Source organism: Trypanosoma brucei, chromosome 3 (genome assembly GCF_000210295.1).
Source record: "Trypanosoma brucei gambiense DAL972 chromosome 3, complete sequence".
NCBI classification, from domain to species: domain Eukaryota; phylum Euglenozoa; class Kinetoplastea; order Trypanosomatida; family Trypanosomatidae; genus Trypanosoma; species Trypanosoma brucei.
The window spans coordinates 463,952-484,676 of record NC_026736.1 but is presented as its reverse complement, the minus strand read 5'-3'; the positions used below and the strand labels follow the sequence as shown (position 1 = coordinate 484,676).

General features: G+C 48.5%; 8 protein-coding genes across 8 annotated transcripts; 7 read left to right on the top strand and 1 right to left on the bottom strand.

The window, feature by feature from the left end:
- Positions 1–385: 385 nt before the first annotated feature.
- On the top strand, positions 386–2,872 carry TbgDal_III2080 (hypothetical protein, conserved; the record flags this gene model as incomplete). The annotated part of the gene is made up of 1 exon (XM_011773861.1): positions 386–2,872. One exon carries the CDS (start codon positions 386–388, stop codon positions 2,870–2,872), a length of 2,487 nt encoding a protein of 828 aa, XP_011772163.1.
- Positions 2,873–3,390: 518 nt separating this feature from the next.
- Positions 3,391–3,768, bottom strand: TbgDal_III2070 (hypothetical protein, unlikely; the record flags this gene model as incomplete). Its single annotated transcript, XM_011773860.1, has 1 exon — positions 3,391–3,768. One exon carries the CDS (start codon positions 3,766–3,768, stop codon positions 3,391–3,393), a length of 378 nt encoding a protein of 125 aa, XP_011772162.1.
- Positions 3,769–4,044: 276 nt separating this feature from the next.
- TbgDal_III2060 (hypothetical protein, conserved) lies at positions 4,045–5,043 on the top strand (the record flags this gene model as incomplete). Its single annotated transcript, XM_011773859.1, has 1 exon — positions 4,045–5,043. The coding sequence occupies one exon, from the start codon at positions 4,045–4,047 to the stop codon at positions 5,041–5,043; it is 999 nt and encodes a 332-aa protein (XP_011772161.1).
- A 591-nt stretch (positions 5,044–5,634) lies between these two features.
- Positions 5,635–6,906, top strand: TbgDal_III2050 (hypothetical protein, conserved; the record flags this gene model as incomplete). Its single annotated transcript, XM_011773858.1, has 1 exon — positions 5,635–6,906. One exon carries the CDS (start codon positions 5,635–5,637, stop codon positions 6,904–6,906), a length of 1,272 nt encoding a protein of 423 aa, XP_011772160.1.
- A 2,465-nt stretch (positions 6,907–9,371) lies between these two features.
- On the top strand, positions 9,372–10,298 carry TbgDal_III2040 (hypothetical protein, conserved; the record flags this gene model as incomplete). The annotated part of the gene is made up of 1 exon (XM_011773857.1): positions 9,372–10,298. One exon carries the CDS (start codon positions 9,372–9,374, stop codon positions 10,296–10,298), a length of 927 nt encoding a protein of 308 aa, XP_011772159.1.
- A 1,159-nt stretch (positions 10,299–11,457) lies between these two features.
- On the top strand, positions 11,458–13,305 carry TbgDal_III2030 (aminopeptidase P1, putative; the record flags this gene model as incomplete). The annotated part of the gene is made up of 1 exon (XM_011773856.1): positions 11,458–13,305. One exon carries the CDS (start codon positions 11,458–11,460, stop codon positions 13,303–13,305), a length of 1,848 nt encoding a protein of 615 aa, XP_011772158.1.
- Positions 13,306–14,326: 1,021 nt separating this feature from the next.
- On the top strand, positions 14,327–15,109 carry TbgDal_III2020 (hypothetical protein, conserved; the record flags this gene model as incomplete). The annotated part of the gene is made up of 1 exon (XM_011773855.1): positions 14,327–15,109. The coding sequence occupies one exon, from the start codon at positions 14,327–14,329 to the stop codon at positions 15,107–15,109; it is 783 nt and encodes a 260-aa protein (XP_011772157.1).
- Positions 15,110–16,086: 977 nt separating this feature from the next.
- TbgDal_III2010 (hypothetical protein, conserved) lies at positions 16,087–20,144 on the top strand (the record flags this gene model as incomplete). Its single annotated transcript, XM_011773854.1, has 2 exons — positions 16,087–17,788; positions 17,902–20,144. The coding sequence occupies 2 exons, from the start codon at positions 16,087–16,089 to the stop codon at positions 20,142–20,144; spliced, it is 3,945 nt and encodes a 1,314-aa protein (XP_011772156.1).
- Positions 20,145–20,725: the final 581 nt, after the last annotated feature.

Here is a 20,725-nt window from a genome sequence, read left to right as displayed (position 1 = left end):
ATATGCTCACACCACTTTAGTTTTAAGCCGTATCCGCTTGATAAAAGCTAGAAAATCTGGCTTATTTCGCTTCATTTGCTACGCCACAGGCCAACAACTACGTGTCTCACGAGGTGTGTCGCGCAAAGGCTAAATGCTTTAGGGGCGAAAAGATACGTGAAGAGTGGGAGGGCTGGTATTGTTGTGCAGTGCGTCATTTCTAACGTTTTTTTTGTGCGTCCGCTGCCTGTTGTAGTTGATTTTTCTTTCCCTCTATTCGTTTCCCCGTTTTTTTCTTCATTTTTTTTTTTGGGGGGCGTTCTCTGTCCTGATTGTTTAAACTGAGCGCAATGACGATAGAGAGTGGACAAAAACTTCGCCGCAGCGGTTCCACGATTCATTTGCAATGTTTGTTAAAAAAAAGGTGGTGGTGCTGCTGCGATCCAACTTTCTAAAGCCTTTTCCGTTTCCTTCCCTTCCAGCGTCAACTCTGCCCATCGATTTTTCTGCTTCATTACCAATGCAAATTCCGCCTCTTTTCTTTTTTTATTTTTTAAATCGTGAACATTGCCTAATAAACGGGCTGAAATGTTCCCAGCATTTGAGGTGGCGGAAAAGGGGTCTGCAGGGTGTGCTTTTCTCGTTTTCACGCATGCATCACGCTCGTGGGCTCGTGAGGCGGTCATCCACCGCTATCCTTCGGAAATTGGAAGGTTTATCCGCCCCACACGGTGTTTCGACGTGTTTTCTTGATGCTTCCTTCATCGACGGCTCAGGCACAAGGGTGAAGTTGCAACTACTGCATACTGCTGCGTTATTACAAGTTCTGAGTGAACTCCCTAAAACCGAAGCGTTAGCTCATGTACGGGAGGCTAAGAGGATCTCTGCGGCGTCATTGTCGCCGTCGTCCCTTACTTTCGGTACGGAAGCATTGTTTAATGTGGAACAGCGCGCGCCGCTTTTTGTAAAGCGCAGCGCCGCTGCTGCGGTTGCCGAGCTGGCGAGTCGCCAGTCACGGTTTCTCTCGAAAGTGGAGGGACGTTTAATGGCTCACGATCTCAAGCTTGTGGAAGCCTTTACCAAGGAACTGCTGCAAAAAGGAGGTAAGTATACCGATAATGAGATAGCACAATACCGCGGTGTTGTGGAGGAACTTTCTAAACTTAATCCGGCTGCCGCACTCGCCATGGCAATGAATGCGGAACTCCCCTCACTTGGGAGTGCCGCAGCGACGGCTCTGGCACGTCTGGTACGGCTTGATAAGCCTGCCGCTGTTTTATCGTTTCTAGAGGGGTTTGCAGCAAAGGATGAGGTGGCACCAGCGTCAGAGACATGTGCCACTCAAGTGGCCATACGATTGCGCAACAGACTGTGGGGTTTGGGAGATGCAACGGCTACCGCAACCTCCAGGACAAGCCCTGCACCGGATGCGTGTGCCACAGCCTCTGCAGTGCAGGAGAGAGCAGCTGTGCGCGAATCGATTGTCGTGGCGTGTCGTTTCAACATTGACCCCAGTATAGTTTTCCCAACAGATGCTGCAGCCATTCAGCGCTGGAGTTGCCAATTTCTTAGCGATACTATGTGGCCGTTGGAGAGAGCAGAAGTTATTACAGATGTGGTCTGTCGCAAGCGGTTGCTTCCACGCCGTGTTGCTGTCGACTGCCTGAGCAACTGGTGCCTTACTGATCTGGAGCGGCCGTGGTTTTCCTCTGCCTTTGCCATAGGTGGGGCTGGTGAAACAAATACACAGGCGGAAAGGGAAGTTTCTACGAATGTTGACGAAGCTGTTGTGTACTGCACGGCATTGTCGTGTGCTTTAAAAGATCCAAAGCGCAACCTCGTAGACAACCGCCTGCTACTTCAGTATGCCAAGTTGTTGAGTGAGGGTGAGTTGGATCCCAGCCACTCAAGTTTCCCTCACTTCATTGAAGAGTGTGGTGAGTCCCACTCGGATCTCGAGCGACCAGCGGAGATTAGTTTTCTTCTGCAGCTGACCGACCGGTCAGTCATGGAGCAGTTGCTCGCGCTAGCACCGCACTGTTCCTACTGGAGGACGCTATTGGAGAAGAGACCAGAGTGTGCAGACATTGTTGCCGCACCGGAGGGCCATGTGCGTGTAGCAGTGAGACTTCCCCCCGAACACGAATGCGTAAGAGCCGCCGAGACAATGCGTGCGGGAGATCCCTTAAAATCCCCCCTGCCAATTTTCCCAGTTGTATACGAAGATGATGATCTTTTGGTCATCAACAAGCCACCGCATGTGGCGACTTCGCGTCATGCCCTCAGCTGCTCTCAGTTGTGTGATGATAAAGCAACAGATATTGTTTCATTGCAATTAACCTGCAAGAAACGTGGGGATGTGATGAGGCGCGTTTTCCGCCAAGGCCAGGTTCATCGCTTGGACACGGAAACTAGTGGGTGTCTCATCATGGCAAAAAGTGACGTAGCGGCGTCGTCGCTGCGTCACCAGATGGGGACTAGCGCTGCCTATTCACAGTCCAGTAAGATATACCTTGCGCTTTGTGCCGTTGTGGAGTCAAACCTCACAAATATACCACTGAATGGGGTCCTGCGTGATCCGGCGGATGCGAAGATAACAACCAAGTATCGTATTGTGCACTTTTATAAGCGTTTCCGCGTGGCACTCGTGGAGGCCCGGATTCAGCAGGGAAAAAAGCATCAGATACGTCGGCATTTAGCGGCGGTAGGACTTCCCATATTGCAGGACGTGGAACATGGTGGGGCCGCTTGCTGTTCCCCCCTCCTACAGCGTGTGGCTCTGCACGCCTCTTCTGTCACTGTGGTCCATCCTCGTACAGCCGAAGTCCTCACATGCGTCGCTCCGTTGCCAGAGGATATGCGAAGTGCCATTTTTCGTTTGTCCTGTGAGTGAACTAAGGTTCCCTTCGAGGAATGTTTTTGATGTGCTGCTCCATCACGAAGTGATTGTTGTTAGGTCGCCCCACGCACATGCTTATCAGTCGGTTGCTGTGCTTTCCCCCACTTGGATTATAGCCGTACGTTGTAATATTGATTTACCTTTTTTTTTAAAAAAAGAACAGTGCGGGTATATGTACCTTAAACTCGTTTACCATTCACCTTTGGTTGTTGTTTAACCTGAGAGAGCAGAGAACGCAAGAGACATTTTTGTTGTGTATTGTTTTCTTCTATTTCGCCTTGTTGTGGTGTCTTTGTTGATTTATTTGGATGGGATACCAAGAGTTTCCCGGGAGAGGAGGAGGGAAGAATATAGTACGAGTTACGGACCATAGCTTGCGACTGTGCAAACCAAATTGCACGGCTCGCATCCCACTGGAACGCCATCTTTTTTTTTTTTTTTGGTTGCGTCCCATTTTTCTTTTTTGGATTGACTGATGCGTTGCGCGGCACTGTCACTTTCACCTTGGACGATCAGGCCACCGAAGGCTTTGCAGAAGGGGTCGACGGGTTATGTGCAACCGCGGACCGTGCGATGGGGAAGCTACTGCAGCCGTCCCTCAGGGGAGACTGTTTTTGAGAAGCCTGTGAAGCCGCATGTGGAGGGAGAAACGCGATCGAGCAATAGATGTAATGCCAAAGGCCTTCCGAATGGGTTTGCGCGCGAAAACAACGAACCGCATAAGTTACCGGAGTGAGGTGTAACGGATGCTCATGGGTTTGGAGCGGTGGGCGTCGTCGAAATGATTGTTGCTCCCTTTGTTGTTCGTGTCGTATACCGTCTCCCCGCCTCATCTCTTTATTGTACATACACTTCTGTGAGTTTGCTGCTGCCGTGTGGGGAATGACCATTTGCAATGTTTCCCCTGTTTTACTATGCCACTATCGGATGCTGTTGATGCGTTGTATTGTGCACGAGTGTTATTTGACTGGTAACATTGCATCCAAACGTGCCAAAGATGTACTCCACTACGGCACTACTTTTGGGAAGGTCCCTTCCACAAGGTGCTCCGTTGGGGCACTGCAAAAGGATTTCTTCTCGCTCCGATTTATTATGCGCTTCGCTCTTGCTACACACTTTTAGACTGAGGTGCATTGTGAAGGGGATTATCCAAAGGCTCATTATACATGAGCGCTATTTATAGTCTTCTATTCGACTCGTCATCGACGTTGGGCGTAATAATCGTTAGTGTTGTTCCATGGTTTGTAGTATTACTTTACTACCTTTACTACCGGATAAAGCGCATTGGTGAAGTACCACCGGAGGTAGTGGCGCCGTTGGCGCACTTTTTAGAAGTATTAACTGATGGCGCCACCGCTGGCTATGATAAGGAGCTCATGAATTTGTTTCATCCGGAGTTGCTGACGGTTAGGGTGGAACGCGGTGTTGTGCGAGCAATGGTTCGATGGGTTTGCGATCGGCTGGGAAAGGTGACGAACATCATGCGCGATGCCGTTCTTGTTAAGGATGACGGTGACGAGGCGCACATCATCGCACTGGTGGATTTCGAGAAGGTACAGCAGGTGAAGTGTCGCATGTCATGGAAATGGAGACATACCACTGGAGCCGCCCCTCGGAATCAAAGTAGCGCGAAGACTGAGGTTAGCAAGCGCTTTTTTGTCACAGCGTTCCGTTTTGAACCACACACGGAAGTGAAGTCCGATGTATTACAGTTCTTGAAAACTGATGACTTCATACCGTTCGCTGAGAAATTTGTGGAAAGGCTCTTCGAACGGCCCCCAAAGACCGCTGTTGAGATGATGGTGCCTTCTCTCAAAGATAAATACATCTCTAATCTCGACAAACTTCAAGGTGATGTTCGAGGTGTATGTGGGCCCCTCCTTGGTGGTTCCGTGGATGTGAACTGCTCACTAATTGATGCAACGGTGCTGCGCGGGCCGCTATCGACTGCGAAAGAGGAGGGACAGACGGAAGAGGGTGTGAGAGGAATCGAGATGAGTTTCTTTGTTAGTGGTGTGGGTTGTCGAAATGTGAATGTGAATTTGTTGCTCGTATTTGCGGATCTGCGGTGTTACGTGGGCCGTTACGAGGTACGGGTCGTGCCTGATACGCGAACGCAAGTAATCGTCGACCGTGACACAGGCGAGAAAACGTTTATTGGATGAAATATTGTCTTCTCTCCTCCGTATTTGTTGCACTGTGAGGGGGTGTGGGTGCCCTGCTTGGGGGTGCTGGTGGTGTGCATTTGCACTTACTGTTTCAGTCCGTACGGACTTTTTACGCTCAGATATTAACTGTCTTTCTTATCAGTCCCTTGTGGAATTGCGGAAGAGAATTGAGGTTGCCACACTATTACTTCACTTCATCGCCTGTTTTTCTTTAAACAACCTTCTCTCTTTTCTTCATTGATCTTCCTTCTTATTCTTTAAATGCACCAACGAAACGACACGTACTTGGAGCGTTAGTTCAAGGAATAGAAGCAGCAAATATTTTATCCTTTGAGATCTGTTAATTGAGGTTGGTCTTAGGGACAACGAGGACGACGAACGCGTGTGCGGAAGGGAGGAGAAGAAATTAGTAAGCAGTGGTGGTGGTGGTGGTGGGTGACGGTGTGAAGTGGTGCTGCGCGTTTCTGTCGTTCCCGGTATTATATATTTTTTTAATTGAACAGCTTGAGGGGGACTTTGGTATCTACTGAACTCAGTCCGAGGAGGAAAGAGTGACAAAGGGAGAGGAGGTGAATAGACAAGAAGAAAATGAACCACGATGCCATGTCATTCTTCCAAAACATCTCGGCCAGGCTCAGCACTGTGAGAAACTGCACGAAGAAACCTCACTGTAGGCGAGAGGAGGAGGCTCAGCCACAGCAGCCAATTGCATTACCCAAACAATCTTCAACCCCACCTCCGTTAATTTCCTCCGTAGCACCGCCGACACAAAGCGTTGTGAACGAGAAAGCGGCTTCCACGCCTGTTGTTTTGCCGTCGAGGGTGCAACCCACCGTTTCGGCCCGGTGGTCAGGCCCTGAGGCTGAAGTGCCAGAAAGCGCTGCCCGTCCGCGCCGCAACCGCACACCATGTCCGCCTGTTAAGCATAGAGGGGAAAAGAGTGAGGAGGAACTCCGACAAGTTAGCAGCATTATTATGACGCAGGCGCAGGAACCGGCGTCCAAAAGCGTTAGAACAGGTGCGGCGGCCTCCTTAGTGGAAGCGTATAGGTGTGTCAATAGCATTCGGGATACGGGTGAGCCTCCCGGGGAAAGAACGGATGACGTCACCAACATCAACGGTAGTGGTGACAATGACGATGGTGGTAACACCAAACAGGCTAGGGCAAAACTTTATGAAAATGCCGTTTCAGAACAGGTGCGGCGGATACAAAAGATGCCAAAGAACACTTCACCTGTGAATGCGAAGAATCATGCATCCCTCCTTCCACGACAGCTTCCGCGTTTTCGTGACAAGATCACACTTATATTAGATCTTGATGAGACGCTTGTACACAGCTCACTCACAAGTCAGTCGCGACATCACGATCTAGTGCTGGACGTACGAATGGAGAACACATCCACCACCGTTTATGTTGCTTTTCGTCCCTTTATGCGTGAATTCTTGCAGGCCGTGGCACCTCTCTTTGAGGTCATTATATTCACCGCCTCCGTCTCGGTTTATTGCAACCAACTGATGGATGCAATTGACACTGACAATATACTCGGTTCCCTCCGACTTTACCGAGAGCACTGCAGTATTCTCAATGGCGCTTACGTGAAGGACCTCTCATTGCTTGGTCGGGACCTGGATCGTGTCGCTATCATTGACAATAGCCCTGTGGCGTACTTATTTCAGCAGCGTAATGCAATTCCAATTCCGTCTTGGTTTGACGACCCTGGCGACAATGAATTGCAGCAGCTGATTCCCATGTTGGAGATTCTCGCCGCGGAATCTGAGGTTTACACTGTATTAGACCAATACAATGCGGTGCTTCACTTACAGCAGGAACAAGCGAGACAAAACTCTCCGCATTACTGACGGTGAGGCGGTGTACCACCAGCTTGAGGTGTGCAACGAGATTTAAGTTGGGGCGGGTAATCCGTGTCACATCCGTCAACCCGTTCATAACCCTTTTCATATGAACATACATCTTACTCTTGTTCTCTGTTCTGGCGGTTTATTTTTCTCTTCCCACAATTCTACATTTTTCCCTCACAGCGGTGTGTTAGCATCTCCCCACGGGTGCAGTGACAGCACCGGTGCGGTGTGTTTTTGTGTGCACGTAAGCCGCGTTATCGTCATCATTTAGTGAACCTGATTTGATGGCTATTGTGTTAATTGGACTGTATGTACTTGGATGGATGCATACATACTCGGCTAAATGTGTTTCTCTACGTTGCCAACATACTTTATGCGAGTGTATTTGTTCGTGAGCGAGGGCGGACGGGATCACACTTTCTTTTTAATTTTGTTCATTTTACAGGTGGAGGTATTAGCGCAACGTATGCACGTGTGTATGTGTGTGTGCGTGTATGCATGGTGGGAGCGCCTGCACGATTTGGACGGCTATGAACATCATGATTACCTTTTCCCCTTTCTGTTCAACAGCTCACTCATCACTATTACTTTCCCCTTTTCAACCACGCAGCCCTGCAGTTTTGCAGTCGACGTTGCTGTGTCCGCTTTCGGCACTCTTATTGTGTGCAGCTGTGTTGTACTGTGCCTCTTTTTTTAGTTGTTTTTTTGATTTTAGTTTGCGGCGCGTCACTTCTTCTCGTATTTTTCTTTACTTTCCTTCTCACTGATGGTAAAGGCAACGACACGGCATCAAAATGCAGGGGTGATGAATATTTGCGAAGAATAAAGAAAAAAATGGGGAAATAAAATATATTAATATATATATATATATATATATACATATGTCTATTTGTGCGTTGTGCTTCCGCAGTGTACCAGCGATGTGTCTTTGAGCTTAACCACCCCCCTTTCCCCCTTTCGTCCCTTTCGACCCTTCGCATGATTTTAGGGCTTTATTTTATTTCCTTTCCTTTCCTTTCCTTTCATTTCCTTTCCTTTTCTTTTCCTTCCCGCAGCATGGAGAGCAAATGCGTACATGTATGCATAACTATACTGAGTGATGGGATGAGGATAAGATGGAGATGAAGATGACATGTGTTGTGGGAGCGGGGAGAAATGGAAAGTATTAAACGGGAAAATAACGGTGAGAGCTGCGGCCACTGAGTTGTTGAAAGTTCCGGAAGTTTTACAGCGGAAGTATCTTTGTGTTTTTTTGTTTAATTTTTCATTTTATGTTTAGCGTGGCGTACGTTCGTGATGCCCTTTTTTTGTGTTTGTTTCGGCGGATGCGAGGGCGGCCAACAAACTCTTTTTTTTTTGTTCGTTTGATTGTTTATTGTGTGAAATGTCGGAGGCACCCTTAAGCGGCGGGAGCAACAACTTTTTTTTTTTCTACATGAAAAAGAAAAAAAAACGGAATGGAGGCGGGGGGGGGGGGTACCCAAAAAGAAATAAAAAGAAGGGGAACCGATGCCAAATAAGACAAAGGGGAGGGGAGTTTTTGAAGGATATGGTTTGAGATTTCTGCTTCCGGTGGAAGTGCCAAATGATAATCATGATTATAACATTTTTGTATATATATATATATATGTTCTCTCTTTTCTGTTCTTAACTGTAAATCAAACCGGACGAGTCCGCCAAGATTATGCTTAAAGGAGAAGCAGAGAATAGGTAAAGATGAAACAAAAAAAAGGGGAAAAAGATCCCAGTAAGGGTGATAAAAAAAGGCAACAACAACATGATATATAAAGAGGAATGATATAAAATCAACAAAAAGAATAATGCAGTATGCAAAGTAAAACAATACCAAAAAGGAAAAGAAACAAAAGCAAGTGGTGGGGCGCCACCTAACGAGTGGTGTGACCAATTGCCGAACGGACGCTAAAACATTATTTTAATCCGTTGGTGTCATTTCTCCTCCTTTCCCCCTCTTTTTGTGTTCTAATTATATATATATATATATAAATTACTATTGTTCTTTCTCTTTCTTTTCTTCCATCTCTCTCTCTCTTTCTTTCACCTCCTCCTCCTCCTCTCAACCCCTTCCTCATTCAAGTTTCATTTCCTTACCGCTTTTATTTATTTTATTTTACTATTCGTTACTCTGTATTCTTCATTTTGTGGAAACTTCGCTACTATTCTCATTTCTCTCCCCCCACCATCTTCCTTTCTTTACTGCTTCCGTGTTGCTGAGCGGTAACGTGAGAGAGTCCGGGTACGAAAGACCAACAAAAAAGTTAAAACAAAAACACGGTAAATTAATTGTCACAAATTAACAATCGGAGCATTTTAAAACCAAAAAGAAATCAGTAGTAACGCGAAAACGAAGCAAAACGGGGAAATCAGATAAACGAAGGAGTATCTTTTTTTTAAAAAAGAAATAGGAAACGAGGAGGAACTGAGTACCGCAAACAACGCGCAGACTCATGACGACTATTACCTCACAGCTGCTCCTGCAGCAGAACGACACGTGCAACCGGGCGGTGATTAAATTCCTACACGACAATGAAAAATTCAAGCTTCTGTGCGTGAGTGAGGGAACCTCAATTATTGCGCGTGATAAAGAGGACTCCGTAAAGTTGGAGAAAGGAATAGAAATTGCGGTGGAGCGAGGGACTCTTCGCAAAAGTAGAGACCCGCCGCCTGCACCGCGACGTCGTATCGACATGTCAGCAAAGACAACACAAGATGCGGTTAACGAGATAATGGCGGAACTCCCCGATAAGGAAGGTAAAATCATTATTGTGCAGGGACTTTCCGGCACGGGGAAGGGGACAACGGTGCGGCTACTGCAGCAAACGCTTCCCCGTTGCGTCACATGGAGTAACGGCAACGTCTTCCGAAGTTACACGCACCTTCTGTTGGAGGAATTAAAGGGAGACCTTTCCCCGGAGTTGTTGACTTCGGAAGTGATTCAGCGTGTTTACTCACAGGTTACATTTGAAGACTTGGGTAATGGCGTATATGATATCGTCCTTAAGGGGAAGCTACAGGTACGAAACATCGAGAACACGCTGTTAAAGTCTCCTGCTGTGAACAATGCTGTACCGACTGTAGCCCAACAAATGCAAGGTGAAGTTGTCTGCTTTGCGGCAACTGCTGTGGAGAAACTGCGATGTGCCGGATATAATGTCATTTTGGAGGGCCGTTCGCAGACTCTGGACTTTATTCCGACGCCGCTGCGGTTCGAGTTGGTGCTGGGGGACCCCGTCGTGTTGGGTGAGCGCCGTGCCGCCCAGCGTGTGATGGCAGCTGCGCTGGAAGAGTTGAAGGATCGCATTGATACCGCCACGACGGCAGATGTCGAAACTTCTCTGCGCAGAACTGTGATATTACTTACTGGTGGGTTGTAACTGTGCTTCCCTGAAGGATTCATTTAAAAGAGGGAAAAACAAAATTAGATCATGCAAATACCGTAGCGACTGAAATGGTAGTGAAGTTGTACAAATAACCTTTCCAAGGAATACTGGTTGAAGAAGAAAAGTGGGGAATGACATGCATTTCTCCCTCGCTTTCTTATTTGTACTTGTATCTTTTGTTTTTAGTTAGTTCCCTTCCACCTGCTTTTTTTTTCTACTGGGTGATATAATTTTCTGATAGCCAGAGTGCTGAAATATTAATTGATGTATTGTGAATGCCAACAGCGGCCGAGTACGGAGGTAAGACTATATTTATATGTAAAAAAGGAGGGAGGGGTTTAGGGCGTGAGGTTTGGAGAGGGGGTTAAAACATTTTCCTTTTTTTTTGTTTATTTCTCTCTAGTGGAAGCCTCCGACGGAGATACGCGACAGGGACTGCCTGTTGATCCCCACTTGTTGTAGGTCCACCTGGGTGCTTTTGTTTTTTTGTTTTATTATTATTATTACTTACTCGTTTATATATATATATATGTATATATGTGTGTGTGTGTGTGTGTGCGTGTGTGTGTGTATGTATGTGTGCCATCTGGGCCACTGAGTGAATCGACAGCGTTCTTTCCCTTTTCCCTCCATTTTAGTACGGCAGTTACACCACGCCTTGTAGTGGAAGACTTGGGAGAATACGGTGTTTTATATCCGTTTCCCCTTTCTTCTTCTTTTTTCTCATGTGTCCCTGTGTCTTCGTGCTGTCTGGTAACAATTTAATCTCGTGCGTGGTAACAAAGTTTTCATGAAAAAAAAAGAAGAAAAGCAACGTTAGCAACAATAACGACACATCACACGCAAATATATGCACACACAATCATGTGTGTGCATATATATCATAGGGTATTTGTCCCGTGCGCGCTCAATAATCTCCTGGTGTGTGACGGTTCGCCGTTATTTTCTTTCCTAATTCACTTCTTCGCCATCGTGCCTTTGAAAGGTAAAGTAAAAATAATAATAATAATAATAAATTCGGTTGCTTCTTTTCATTTTACCGTTAGTATCGCCACCGATTATCTGCATCCTGCGTGCACCTACGACACACTCTTTTTACGTTGGCCGCTGTGTCTATCAAAGGTGGAATAAGGATTTTCGTCTAGACGGTACAATGCCGACCAACAGTGCCAAGATTCTTTCTCGCGTGCGTGAGGCCATGAAGTTACACTCCATCAATGCTCTTATTGTCCCCTCCAGCGATCCGCACAACAGCGAATACGTCATGGACAGTTACAAGTGCCGTGGTTTCTTGACAAATTTCAACGGAAGCGCGGGCACGTGTCTCATAACAATGGAGGAGGCGTATTTATGGACGGATGGACGTTATTGGCTTGAAGCGGACCATTGTTTGTACCCGGAGTGGCAACTGATGCGTGATGGTCATCCGGGGGTGCCCTCGCTGGAAGATTTTGTCCGACTCAACCTTCAACCAGACTTGCTGGTGGGAATGAATGATAACCTTGCCACTGTCGCGGAGTGGGAGAGGCGCCGGAAGGCTATTAATTTGGTTCCTATCCCCGAGATTGTTCGACCACTTATGCCGCAGAACTCAGATGCGAAAGCGGAAATGTTAAGCATCCGACCTGAGCAGTTCTGTGGGCAAACTCGTGAGGAGAAGGTGATGGCACTTGTGGAGGAGCTCAAGGGACAAAAATGTGAGGCCATGATCCTTTCTGCGCTTGACGAGGTAGCGTGGCTCACGAACTTACGTGGAAGTGACGTTCCGTACAATCCGGTATTTTATTCTTATGCTCTTGTACGTTCCGCCCCCGACCCGGCCGTGGCGCTCTTTGTGGATTCAGCGAAGGTATCTTCACCTGTCGAGGCGGAATTGACCCAATCCGGCCGCAGTGTCGTCTCAGTTAGTCTCCACCCGTATGAGGCGCTGGAGGATTATGTCCGCGCGCTCCCCACTGGCACCGCCTTTCTGGTCGACGAATACCAGACGAGCCAACGACTGTACTCCCTGCTCGAGTCATGCAAAATGAAAGTGAATCGGGTGAAATGCGGCCCAGCGCAGAGACTTAAAGCAGTAAAGAATGCCGTTGAGATTGAAGGGTTCCGCCGCTGTCACGTACGGGACGGCGTAGCACTTACGCGGTACCTCGCGTGGTTACACGACATGATTGTTGTGAAGGGTGACACCACTATCACCGAGTGTAGCGGTGCTGATGTTCTCGAGGGTTTCCGCCGCGAGCAGGAGCACTTTGTGCAGCTCAGTTTCCCCACTATTTCCTCCGTTGGGCCAAATGGTGCTGTTGTGCACTACACCCCTCCCAAGGAGGGATCTGCTACCATCGTACCGGACCAACTCTATCTTGTGGACAGTGGTGCTCAATACCTTGACGGTACGACTGATGTAACTCGTACAGTTTGTTTCAATCCACCCTCTGATGAGGAGCGCCAGGCTTATACACTTGTTTTGAAAGGTCACTTGGCGCTCCACAACGCGGTGTGGCCAACAGGCACGACTGGTCATCGGCTCGATGCACTCGCGCGCGTCCACCTTTGGCGGTATGGTTTAGACTACGCCCACGGTACGGGTCATGGCGTCGGGTCTTTCCTTAACGTACACGAGGGACCTCAGGGTATTGGATATCGACCCACTCCAACAGAAGCAACTCTCGCTGCTGGAATGATTATGTCTAATGAGCCTGGTTACTATAAAGCAGGAAAGTACGGCATACGTATTGAAAACTTGGAGGTAATCGTGCGGGCACCGACACGTCACAGCCAAGAGGGGTTTCTCACGTTTGAGGCACTCACGATGGTGCCATTGTGCCGAGATCTCATTGATGTGTCGATGCTAACTGCTGACGAGGTGCGGTTGGTGAATGATTACCACCGCACTGTGCGTGATGCCCTCACTCCACATTTACGTCGAGTAAATGACAGTTGCGCACTTGCGTACGTGGAGCGCCACACAGCTGAACTTTGTGCGCTTGAGGGCGGTTGTTGAGGAGTGACAATTAGGTGCCGCCCTTCTGTTCTCACGAGTGCGCGCTTGTTTGCATCTTCCTTAGCGCCACTGTTCGCTTCCCAGTGTGTATGTGTGTGTGTGTGTGTGTGTGTGAGTAGGGAATGGGATGAGACTGTTGTAGATTTTCAGTCCCGGCGCTAGGAAGACAATATTATGAGGAATGGGTATGTGAGCTCACAGCTGATGGTGGAAGGGAAGGTATTGGAGTGCACCATTACAGGGATGTTATTTTGCGGAAACGGTTCTTTTCTTTTCATTTCATTTCTTTTCATTTTTTTCTTTTCGTTCCCTATGGTAACAACGTGGTAAATACCTTTTTTTTTTAAAACCTGCTTCTGGTTTTTACCGCGTTGAGATATATAGGGACCAGGGTGGTGGTGGTGGTGGTGGTGGTGTCGCATTCTACTTTGTCTTTTCGTTCCCTTGAAACATTGCTGTGCTTTATGGCGATACGAACATAGTTTTGTCACTATCAGTTACCAGTGCATAGGAATGCCTGCTTTCGCGCGTGTATTTGTGTGTGGGATGTTTCTTTAGCTGTTACTCCGGAGTGGTCGAACGAATCTTCAACGTTGGGGCGCCGTTATGTCTTCTTTTTACCTTTAAAAATGTTGGTTTATCTTACTACAATGTGCCCGGGCGCGTTCAATGGAGCTCTCGTAACCCAAGGTTTTCTTTTTCGTTGTTGAAGAGTGCTATCGTTTTCTTTTGCGCTAACCGTTTAAAAAAAAAAAAATGGAATCAAAGTGTTGTTATGTTATTTTACCCTCTCCTTTGTTTGTGGCGGTCCATTCGGCAACATCTCATTATTGATGTCTCTTTTTATCACGTTCATTGTTATTCCTGTCAACTGTGTTTTTATATCCCGCGCAGGACCGGAAGCGTGAGAACCGTGCGGTGCGGGCAGAGGCGAGAGAAGGCGATAACTGTTCAGTATTAGTGGCAGTTGAGCGTCAAGTCACCGGGTGCCGCCCAACTGACAGAATCTTCTCCAGAGAGCATGTCACTCTTCGCGAAGAAGAAGTGGCGCGTGCAGGATATCATTCGCACTGAGGAAAAAAAATACCTAGCAAGCGTATTGAAGGTGACGCACCCGTTTCGAAAGCAACAGATAGTTATTGTTCCTGCACCGCGGTATGCCTTAGATTCATATTACTCTGAGTGGGTCTATCAGCCCTACGCAAAGGAGCACAAATTGTACGTTAGTAACGACATATTTAATCCGACGCACGTTTACCTCGCGCGCATTCTTTTGCGCCGAAACATCTTCCCCGGTTACGCGTACTTTCACCCTATGGGGTTTCCCGACTGTATAGATCTTAACCTCACACGGCGTGAATTTATCTCACGCGAACAGCCAATTCGAACCCCAATGCTGCTTTTGCTACTGACACCGAATATGTATCGTGAAAGGTTTCACAGCTGGGTTGGGAGGCGCGTGCTTAACATCGTGGGAGAAAGGTACGTCACACACCCGTCGGAAGACAACCGCTCACTGATGTTTATCCTTCCACCGGCTTATGTACCTGACGCAGTGAATGTGTTGCAGAGTCTCGGGTTTAACGTAACGGATCACACGACTGCCGTTGTTGGAGATACCGACACTGTTGATAAGCTGAACAAGTGGGGCGACATGGCTCAGGTGGTGGCCCTCGCTTACATTTGGTTTATGTTCGTGTTGTTAGTGGTGAATGAATCACATCGAATGGAGAAAATGTTTGAAGAATACAAAAGAGAATTGGCTGAGAAGGCAGGGAGGGATCCCACTGAACTCGGTTTGTAGGCCTGGCCTGCTTCCTGTTAATGCACTTATTACGTTGGTATAACTGGGCACACACTATTCCAATATGAATGGGGTGCCTTTATCAATTATCGGTTCAAACGTTAGCGTTTTACGGTGGGCTGCGCATGCCATCATACGGTGCAGTTGGCGGCTTCATCACGATTTTGCTGCTCAACAGCGCCGTTGGCTCTGGCGTGTCGCAACTACCACTTTCCTTCTTTGCATTTCTTTCTTCTTGCTGACTTGGTCCCTGTGGCATCCGACTACCGCCTTGAGAGAGGTCCCGCACGCGGAGTGTTAAAACCAAGGTCGGATTGGGAAGGGAACTGCAGTTACTGGAGAACAGTGGGAGGAGTGAGTTGGGGTACTTGAATGTAATTTAATTGAGGCACTTGCCGATGCTGCCGCCCGCTCACTTGCTGGGGCTATTCTCAATAGGCAAGCAAGTAATGACAACAGTAACACGGTAGTGAGAGGCACGGTGGTGATAACAACTATTACGGTAATAATCACCCAAACCAGCAGTTCTGTTTGAGCATAGTGGTGTTGCCGCCACTTAAGGTCGGTGAGTTTTCTGTCTTTTATATCGTACGGGCGCCTAAACCGCTTTATTACTTTGGTCCTGTTCTTTGCTTCTTCCCTTCGCAACTCGACACCCACGATGAGATTGCACCATTATTGATACCTGCCGTTGGCATTCTTCTTCTACTTTCTTCTCTATGGTTTACTGACAACTAGCCTTTACATTGTGTCTCTGGCTTTTGTGAGTTGCCTTTTCAGTTTCGCTTGAAGCGGAATAGAGGGCGTGGAAGTTAGGAAGACTCAAGTAAATCTGCTGCACTTCGTGAAGTGCCATCATCCATAAAGTTTGGTTGTTGGCGTGCTTCAATTAGGGACGGAGGCACGGGCACTCAGAAGGGAAAAAAGATTTCCCTTCGCAGGTGCATCGCGAACGAAGGTAGTGCCAAGAAGACAAAATGGGAATGAGACGAAGCCGGTCGGCGGAGCAAACTGCGCGGGCGCTGCTCTCCAGTGCTGTACGATATGATACATGGGAATGCAATACAGCGGCAGAGGGTGCCACTGATGGAGTACTCACGCTTCAGGTGAATTGGGACCCGCTCCCCTCCGAACCACCATTCCAAGATGTTGTGGCGCTTCGAATGACGCTGTTTGACGTTGCCACTTCCCATTTTGTGGGTGCGACGTATGATGTTCCTCGAGGAGATGAGCGGGAGCCGGTTCTTTTTCAGGGTCGGCCAAACGATGTGGTTCTAGCTGTGGAGATTCTGATCCCGGCTCCGCTTCCGGACGCGGTTCTGCGGCGGCAGGCACTGTTTTGGGGTTATGTTGAGCTGTCGGCGATGGCCTCCAGCACCTCTGTCAAGCTTTACCGTGGCAGCGCGCACGTTTTAACTTTAGGCCGCAAGGCGTGGCCTGCATCTGAGGGGGAAGAGCACACAATTACGTTTAGTGCGGTGATTATTGAGGACGATACCACACGCCAACTGTTGACGCGGCTGGTCCCTACCGGTGTTATGGTACCGCGTAGCTTCGTAGACGACTGCCCACAGGCGTCGACCGACATTTTCCGATGCGTGTTGCAGAATATTTACATAGTACCGACCGCGGACGATGATGAATGGCGCGACAGCTCAGCAGAGTGGCGCATTGCCGTCGTGGCCCACAACGGTTATAGGCAGTTGGGGCAGGGGGCTGAGGTTTCACTAGTGTTTAGGGATGGGTCCAAACCATCAAACGTTTCAGAATTTTCTGATTCATTGTCGTTATCGTTGTCGTCTTTGCCTGTGAAATCTGAGCAAATAGAATTAAAGGAGCAGCTGCTGCACTCCGCCACCCCGCTGGAGATTGACGGCCTACCGGTCCATTCCGCCACCTCGCTGGTGTTGGCAATACGGCGAAAAAGGGAAATAGATGACGATTTCCGCGTCTTAGGGTTCTGTGTTTTTCCCCTCTGTGTGATGCCTATGAAAGATTGTGATGTCCGCATAGAGAACCTTCCCACACTTCAGGGACCTTTCTCGTGCCGAGATCAACGCATGCTCATGTTGGAACCCACATCACCGTACGGGAAGCTTCCCGTTGTTGTGACACTAGTGGTGGGATATTATGATACCGGCGTTGTTGATACTCTTGCCGACGTATCACGGCCGGGTGTTAGGGGCGAAGGGCGACTGGGACGCAGGCGCGGTAGGCTGGGAGATGAGGGGGACGGTGTGAGTGCAGCTGAGGGGGAGGGGAAAACAACTTTACTCTCCATTACTGAAGGTGCCAAATTGATCCCTACTCCATTTGATATGCGTAGGCGGCAGACGGAGATTCTTTCAACGGCAGATGCGTTGGCGCCAGTTGCCGCTGCCGATAAAAGGCACAGTGCGGCATCATTCCCTTTGTTAGACTACGCCGATGATGGCAGCGCGGTGGGGGCCGTTCTCGAGGGGCGTTCCACTGACGTGTTTAAGATGCTCTGCAACATCATGGAAGAAACCCGCCGGCTGCGGCAGATGCAGGAGCAGGCTTCTCGACAGCACCGCCAACGGGCTGTTGAGGCGAAACGAGTCAGCGAGTCCGGTAAGCAGCTGGATGACGCAACCGACTCCATCACCGTACTTAACTTTACACCAACTGCCGTTTCTATTCATGGGAGACACGCCGTAAGTTAGAGGAGGGTTTGCAACCCATTCTTCATCCGCTGCACGCCGTCCCCATCGATGAGCACACATCAGCTAGTTGTACAAACGCCGGGTCGATGTACGGTATTCGCTTCGAAGGACTTACTGTAGATGAGTCCATTCCTATACCAAAGGATATTTGCTTCATGTTTTCCTTTGGATCGCTACCTTTCCAAACCATAGGACCCATTCGGGCTGTAGCTGTCGATAAATCATTGCACGTGAGCACATTTAAATTGTATGAAGGAAAGCAGCGGGGCGGTATGATATGGTATGAACCCTTTGAGGTCGCTAACAATCCCTTTTTGCACAAGCATAAACAACGCGACAATGCAATCCTCTATGTTCACATCTATAACGCACTAACCATGTTTTACGTTTGCAGTGCGAATGTACGCCTCTCAGAGTTTCGCCGTCCGTACAATGCTGAGAGCGCTCGCATTCCAAAGGACTTGGTTGTGTACCGTGATCTCAGCTTCACTGAAATTCAGGTACCATCTAAAGTTTTGCCCGTAGTGCGAGATGCTGGTTCGTTGCATGTGACCCTTTTTTGCATTTGCACGGGTCAACCGCTCCCGAAGCAGAGTGAGAATCGTGTTGTGGAGCCACTGAAGGTGTCACGTGTCGTTGTGGCGAGGAAGTTACCGCATACAAACCTTATGGAGGCAAAGCACCATCCGCAACAGGAGGCTACTCGGCAGGGCTTGATGACCACCGCTAATGACGCCGCAAATCAGCAGCAAGCTGTGCATTCGGGTCCGGAAACGGGCGGAGTAACGGGTGTGCCGTACCCGGGGGCTCAACCCCTCGTTGGGTCTACGACGGGTTTGAAGCAACATGGACCGACAGCGGGGGTGGATTTTTCTACCGCCTCTAGTGTGTCGGACAATGATATGCACTGGCGTCGTGCGCAGTACATTAAGCAGCTCTATGCCAATGGAATTCAATCTTCAAAGGTTCACTTAGGGGCTCGACCGCAAGATGCAGATTGTGAGTTTAAGCTACGTTATCTGGAGAAACAGCGAGACGAACTTAAGTCAAAGAAGATAGGCGAGGCTCTAATGGAGCGCCTCACCGTGCACCATTACATTTCTGTTGCCTCTTTCCGACCAGAGCAGGTATCCGTAACGTTTCAGAACCCATTTGCTCAGGGATTACAATTCACTGTGGAAGTGGACCCAGCAGCCACTGATGCGCTTGATGTGTTGTCGTGCCCAACAGTCCACTTGGGGCCGCGCGAACATGCGGACATTCTTTTTGTCGTTCGTCTCAATCAGCAGAGAAACACTTACGCAATGGACTCTCGCTCGGCCAGCGTTGATGTGGAGGGCGAACAGGTTAACCTTCGTGCGTTTGTATACACTCCCACTCATGAGGCGGTACGAATTATCGACGTGCACGCCAATGTGGGACCGCCATGTGTCGACCGTCGTTATGAGGTATATGGCCCCAGTGGGTCAAGGGTGACGAAGAAAATATTCTCACGGTTCTTTTCTTCCTCTGCCTTTTCAGTTTCATCCGAACGTGACAAGCTGCTTTCTACTATGCGTGATGCATGCCTCCATGTTTCTATTGCCTCCGATGAGACGACAGTGGAGCCGAATGTAGTGTTAGACCCCATTACTCAGTCATCGGTTACTGTGTGGGAGGAAGTAACTATCCACACTACGATTCCACGGGATTGTAATGAACAACGAGTGGAGTATCTCACTCTTTTTGAGGATGAAAAGTTGAGTAAAGCATTAGAAACATGGGAGCTTAGCATATTTGCCTCACAGACGGTGACCACACGTGAGCTGATGTTCGGTCAAACCACTGCTGTGGCACTTCCGTCTGAGGGTGTTGAGGCGATTTATTGCAGTGACCCGCGCATGCGCGTGGAGCAGCGAGAGGGATTGTATATGATGCACCTTCGACCGCATGAGGTGGGAACACAGCACATATTACTGCATTCGCTGACTAGCAACCATCTTGCCAAAACGTTGGTTACAGTTCCCACGGTGTATCCGACTCCGACATATACACAAACAATCGAGTTGAGTGTTGAGGAAGCCAACGCGCCAATACTCCGACGGCTGCATTTTGTGAATGTCTGTTTAAGTGAGGATATGTTTACTGTTCATCACAACTACAAGTACCAACTTCATGTCCAACCAAAGACGTTCGTGCTTGCCCCGCAAGATACTCAAGTTATCACGCTGCACATGAGCATGTTGAGACTACCGGAAGGCCAGTTAGAAGGGCGGTGGCCAATGTGGATATTTATAAACAACTCGGCGGATAAGACGGTAGAGTCATACTTGTTGCATGTTGTACTCCGTGCACGGCATGTGCTCCACTAAACCTCAGCGGATTTCTCCAGAGGTGTGGGCGTGTTAAAGAGCCGAGGGGCACCAGAAGGGAAGGGGAATGTGAAGGAAAGAGATGTGGTTGTGTCTATGGGTTGGCGGATGGAGATAGTGGTGGGTGTGTTGGCATTCGCCCGCTTTTGGTTTGGGTTAGGTTCGATTCCTCCACCCATCTTCGTGGATTTGACACCTCTCTCTTGAGGAATATACCCCGTGCCTTTGTCGGCTTCTTGTAAATTTATGATACCAGCGTTTATTTATATACATTTGTGTGTCTCTGTGTGTCCTTTTTGTTCCTTTCATTTCACACACCGGCTCTTTTAGAGCATGTGCATGGGCATCGTGTGTTGACCATAGTTATGCATGGTGTTGTGAAGCCCCACATTTTGTTTTGTTTGTGCACCATGTACAGGTGTGCTTGTGTATGTTATGCTCATCCTTGGGATTCCCTCACCTAGTTGTGTTCGTTTGTATTCAAACCATTCTCATTTAATCTCAATATTTCCCCATTCTCCCTTTTGCAACTGCTTGTCATCTGCGGTCACCTCTCTCCTTTTTTTTTTTTGGTTACTAGT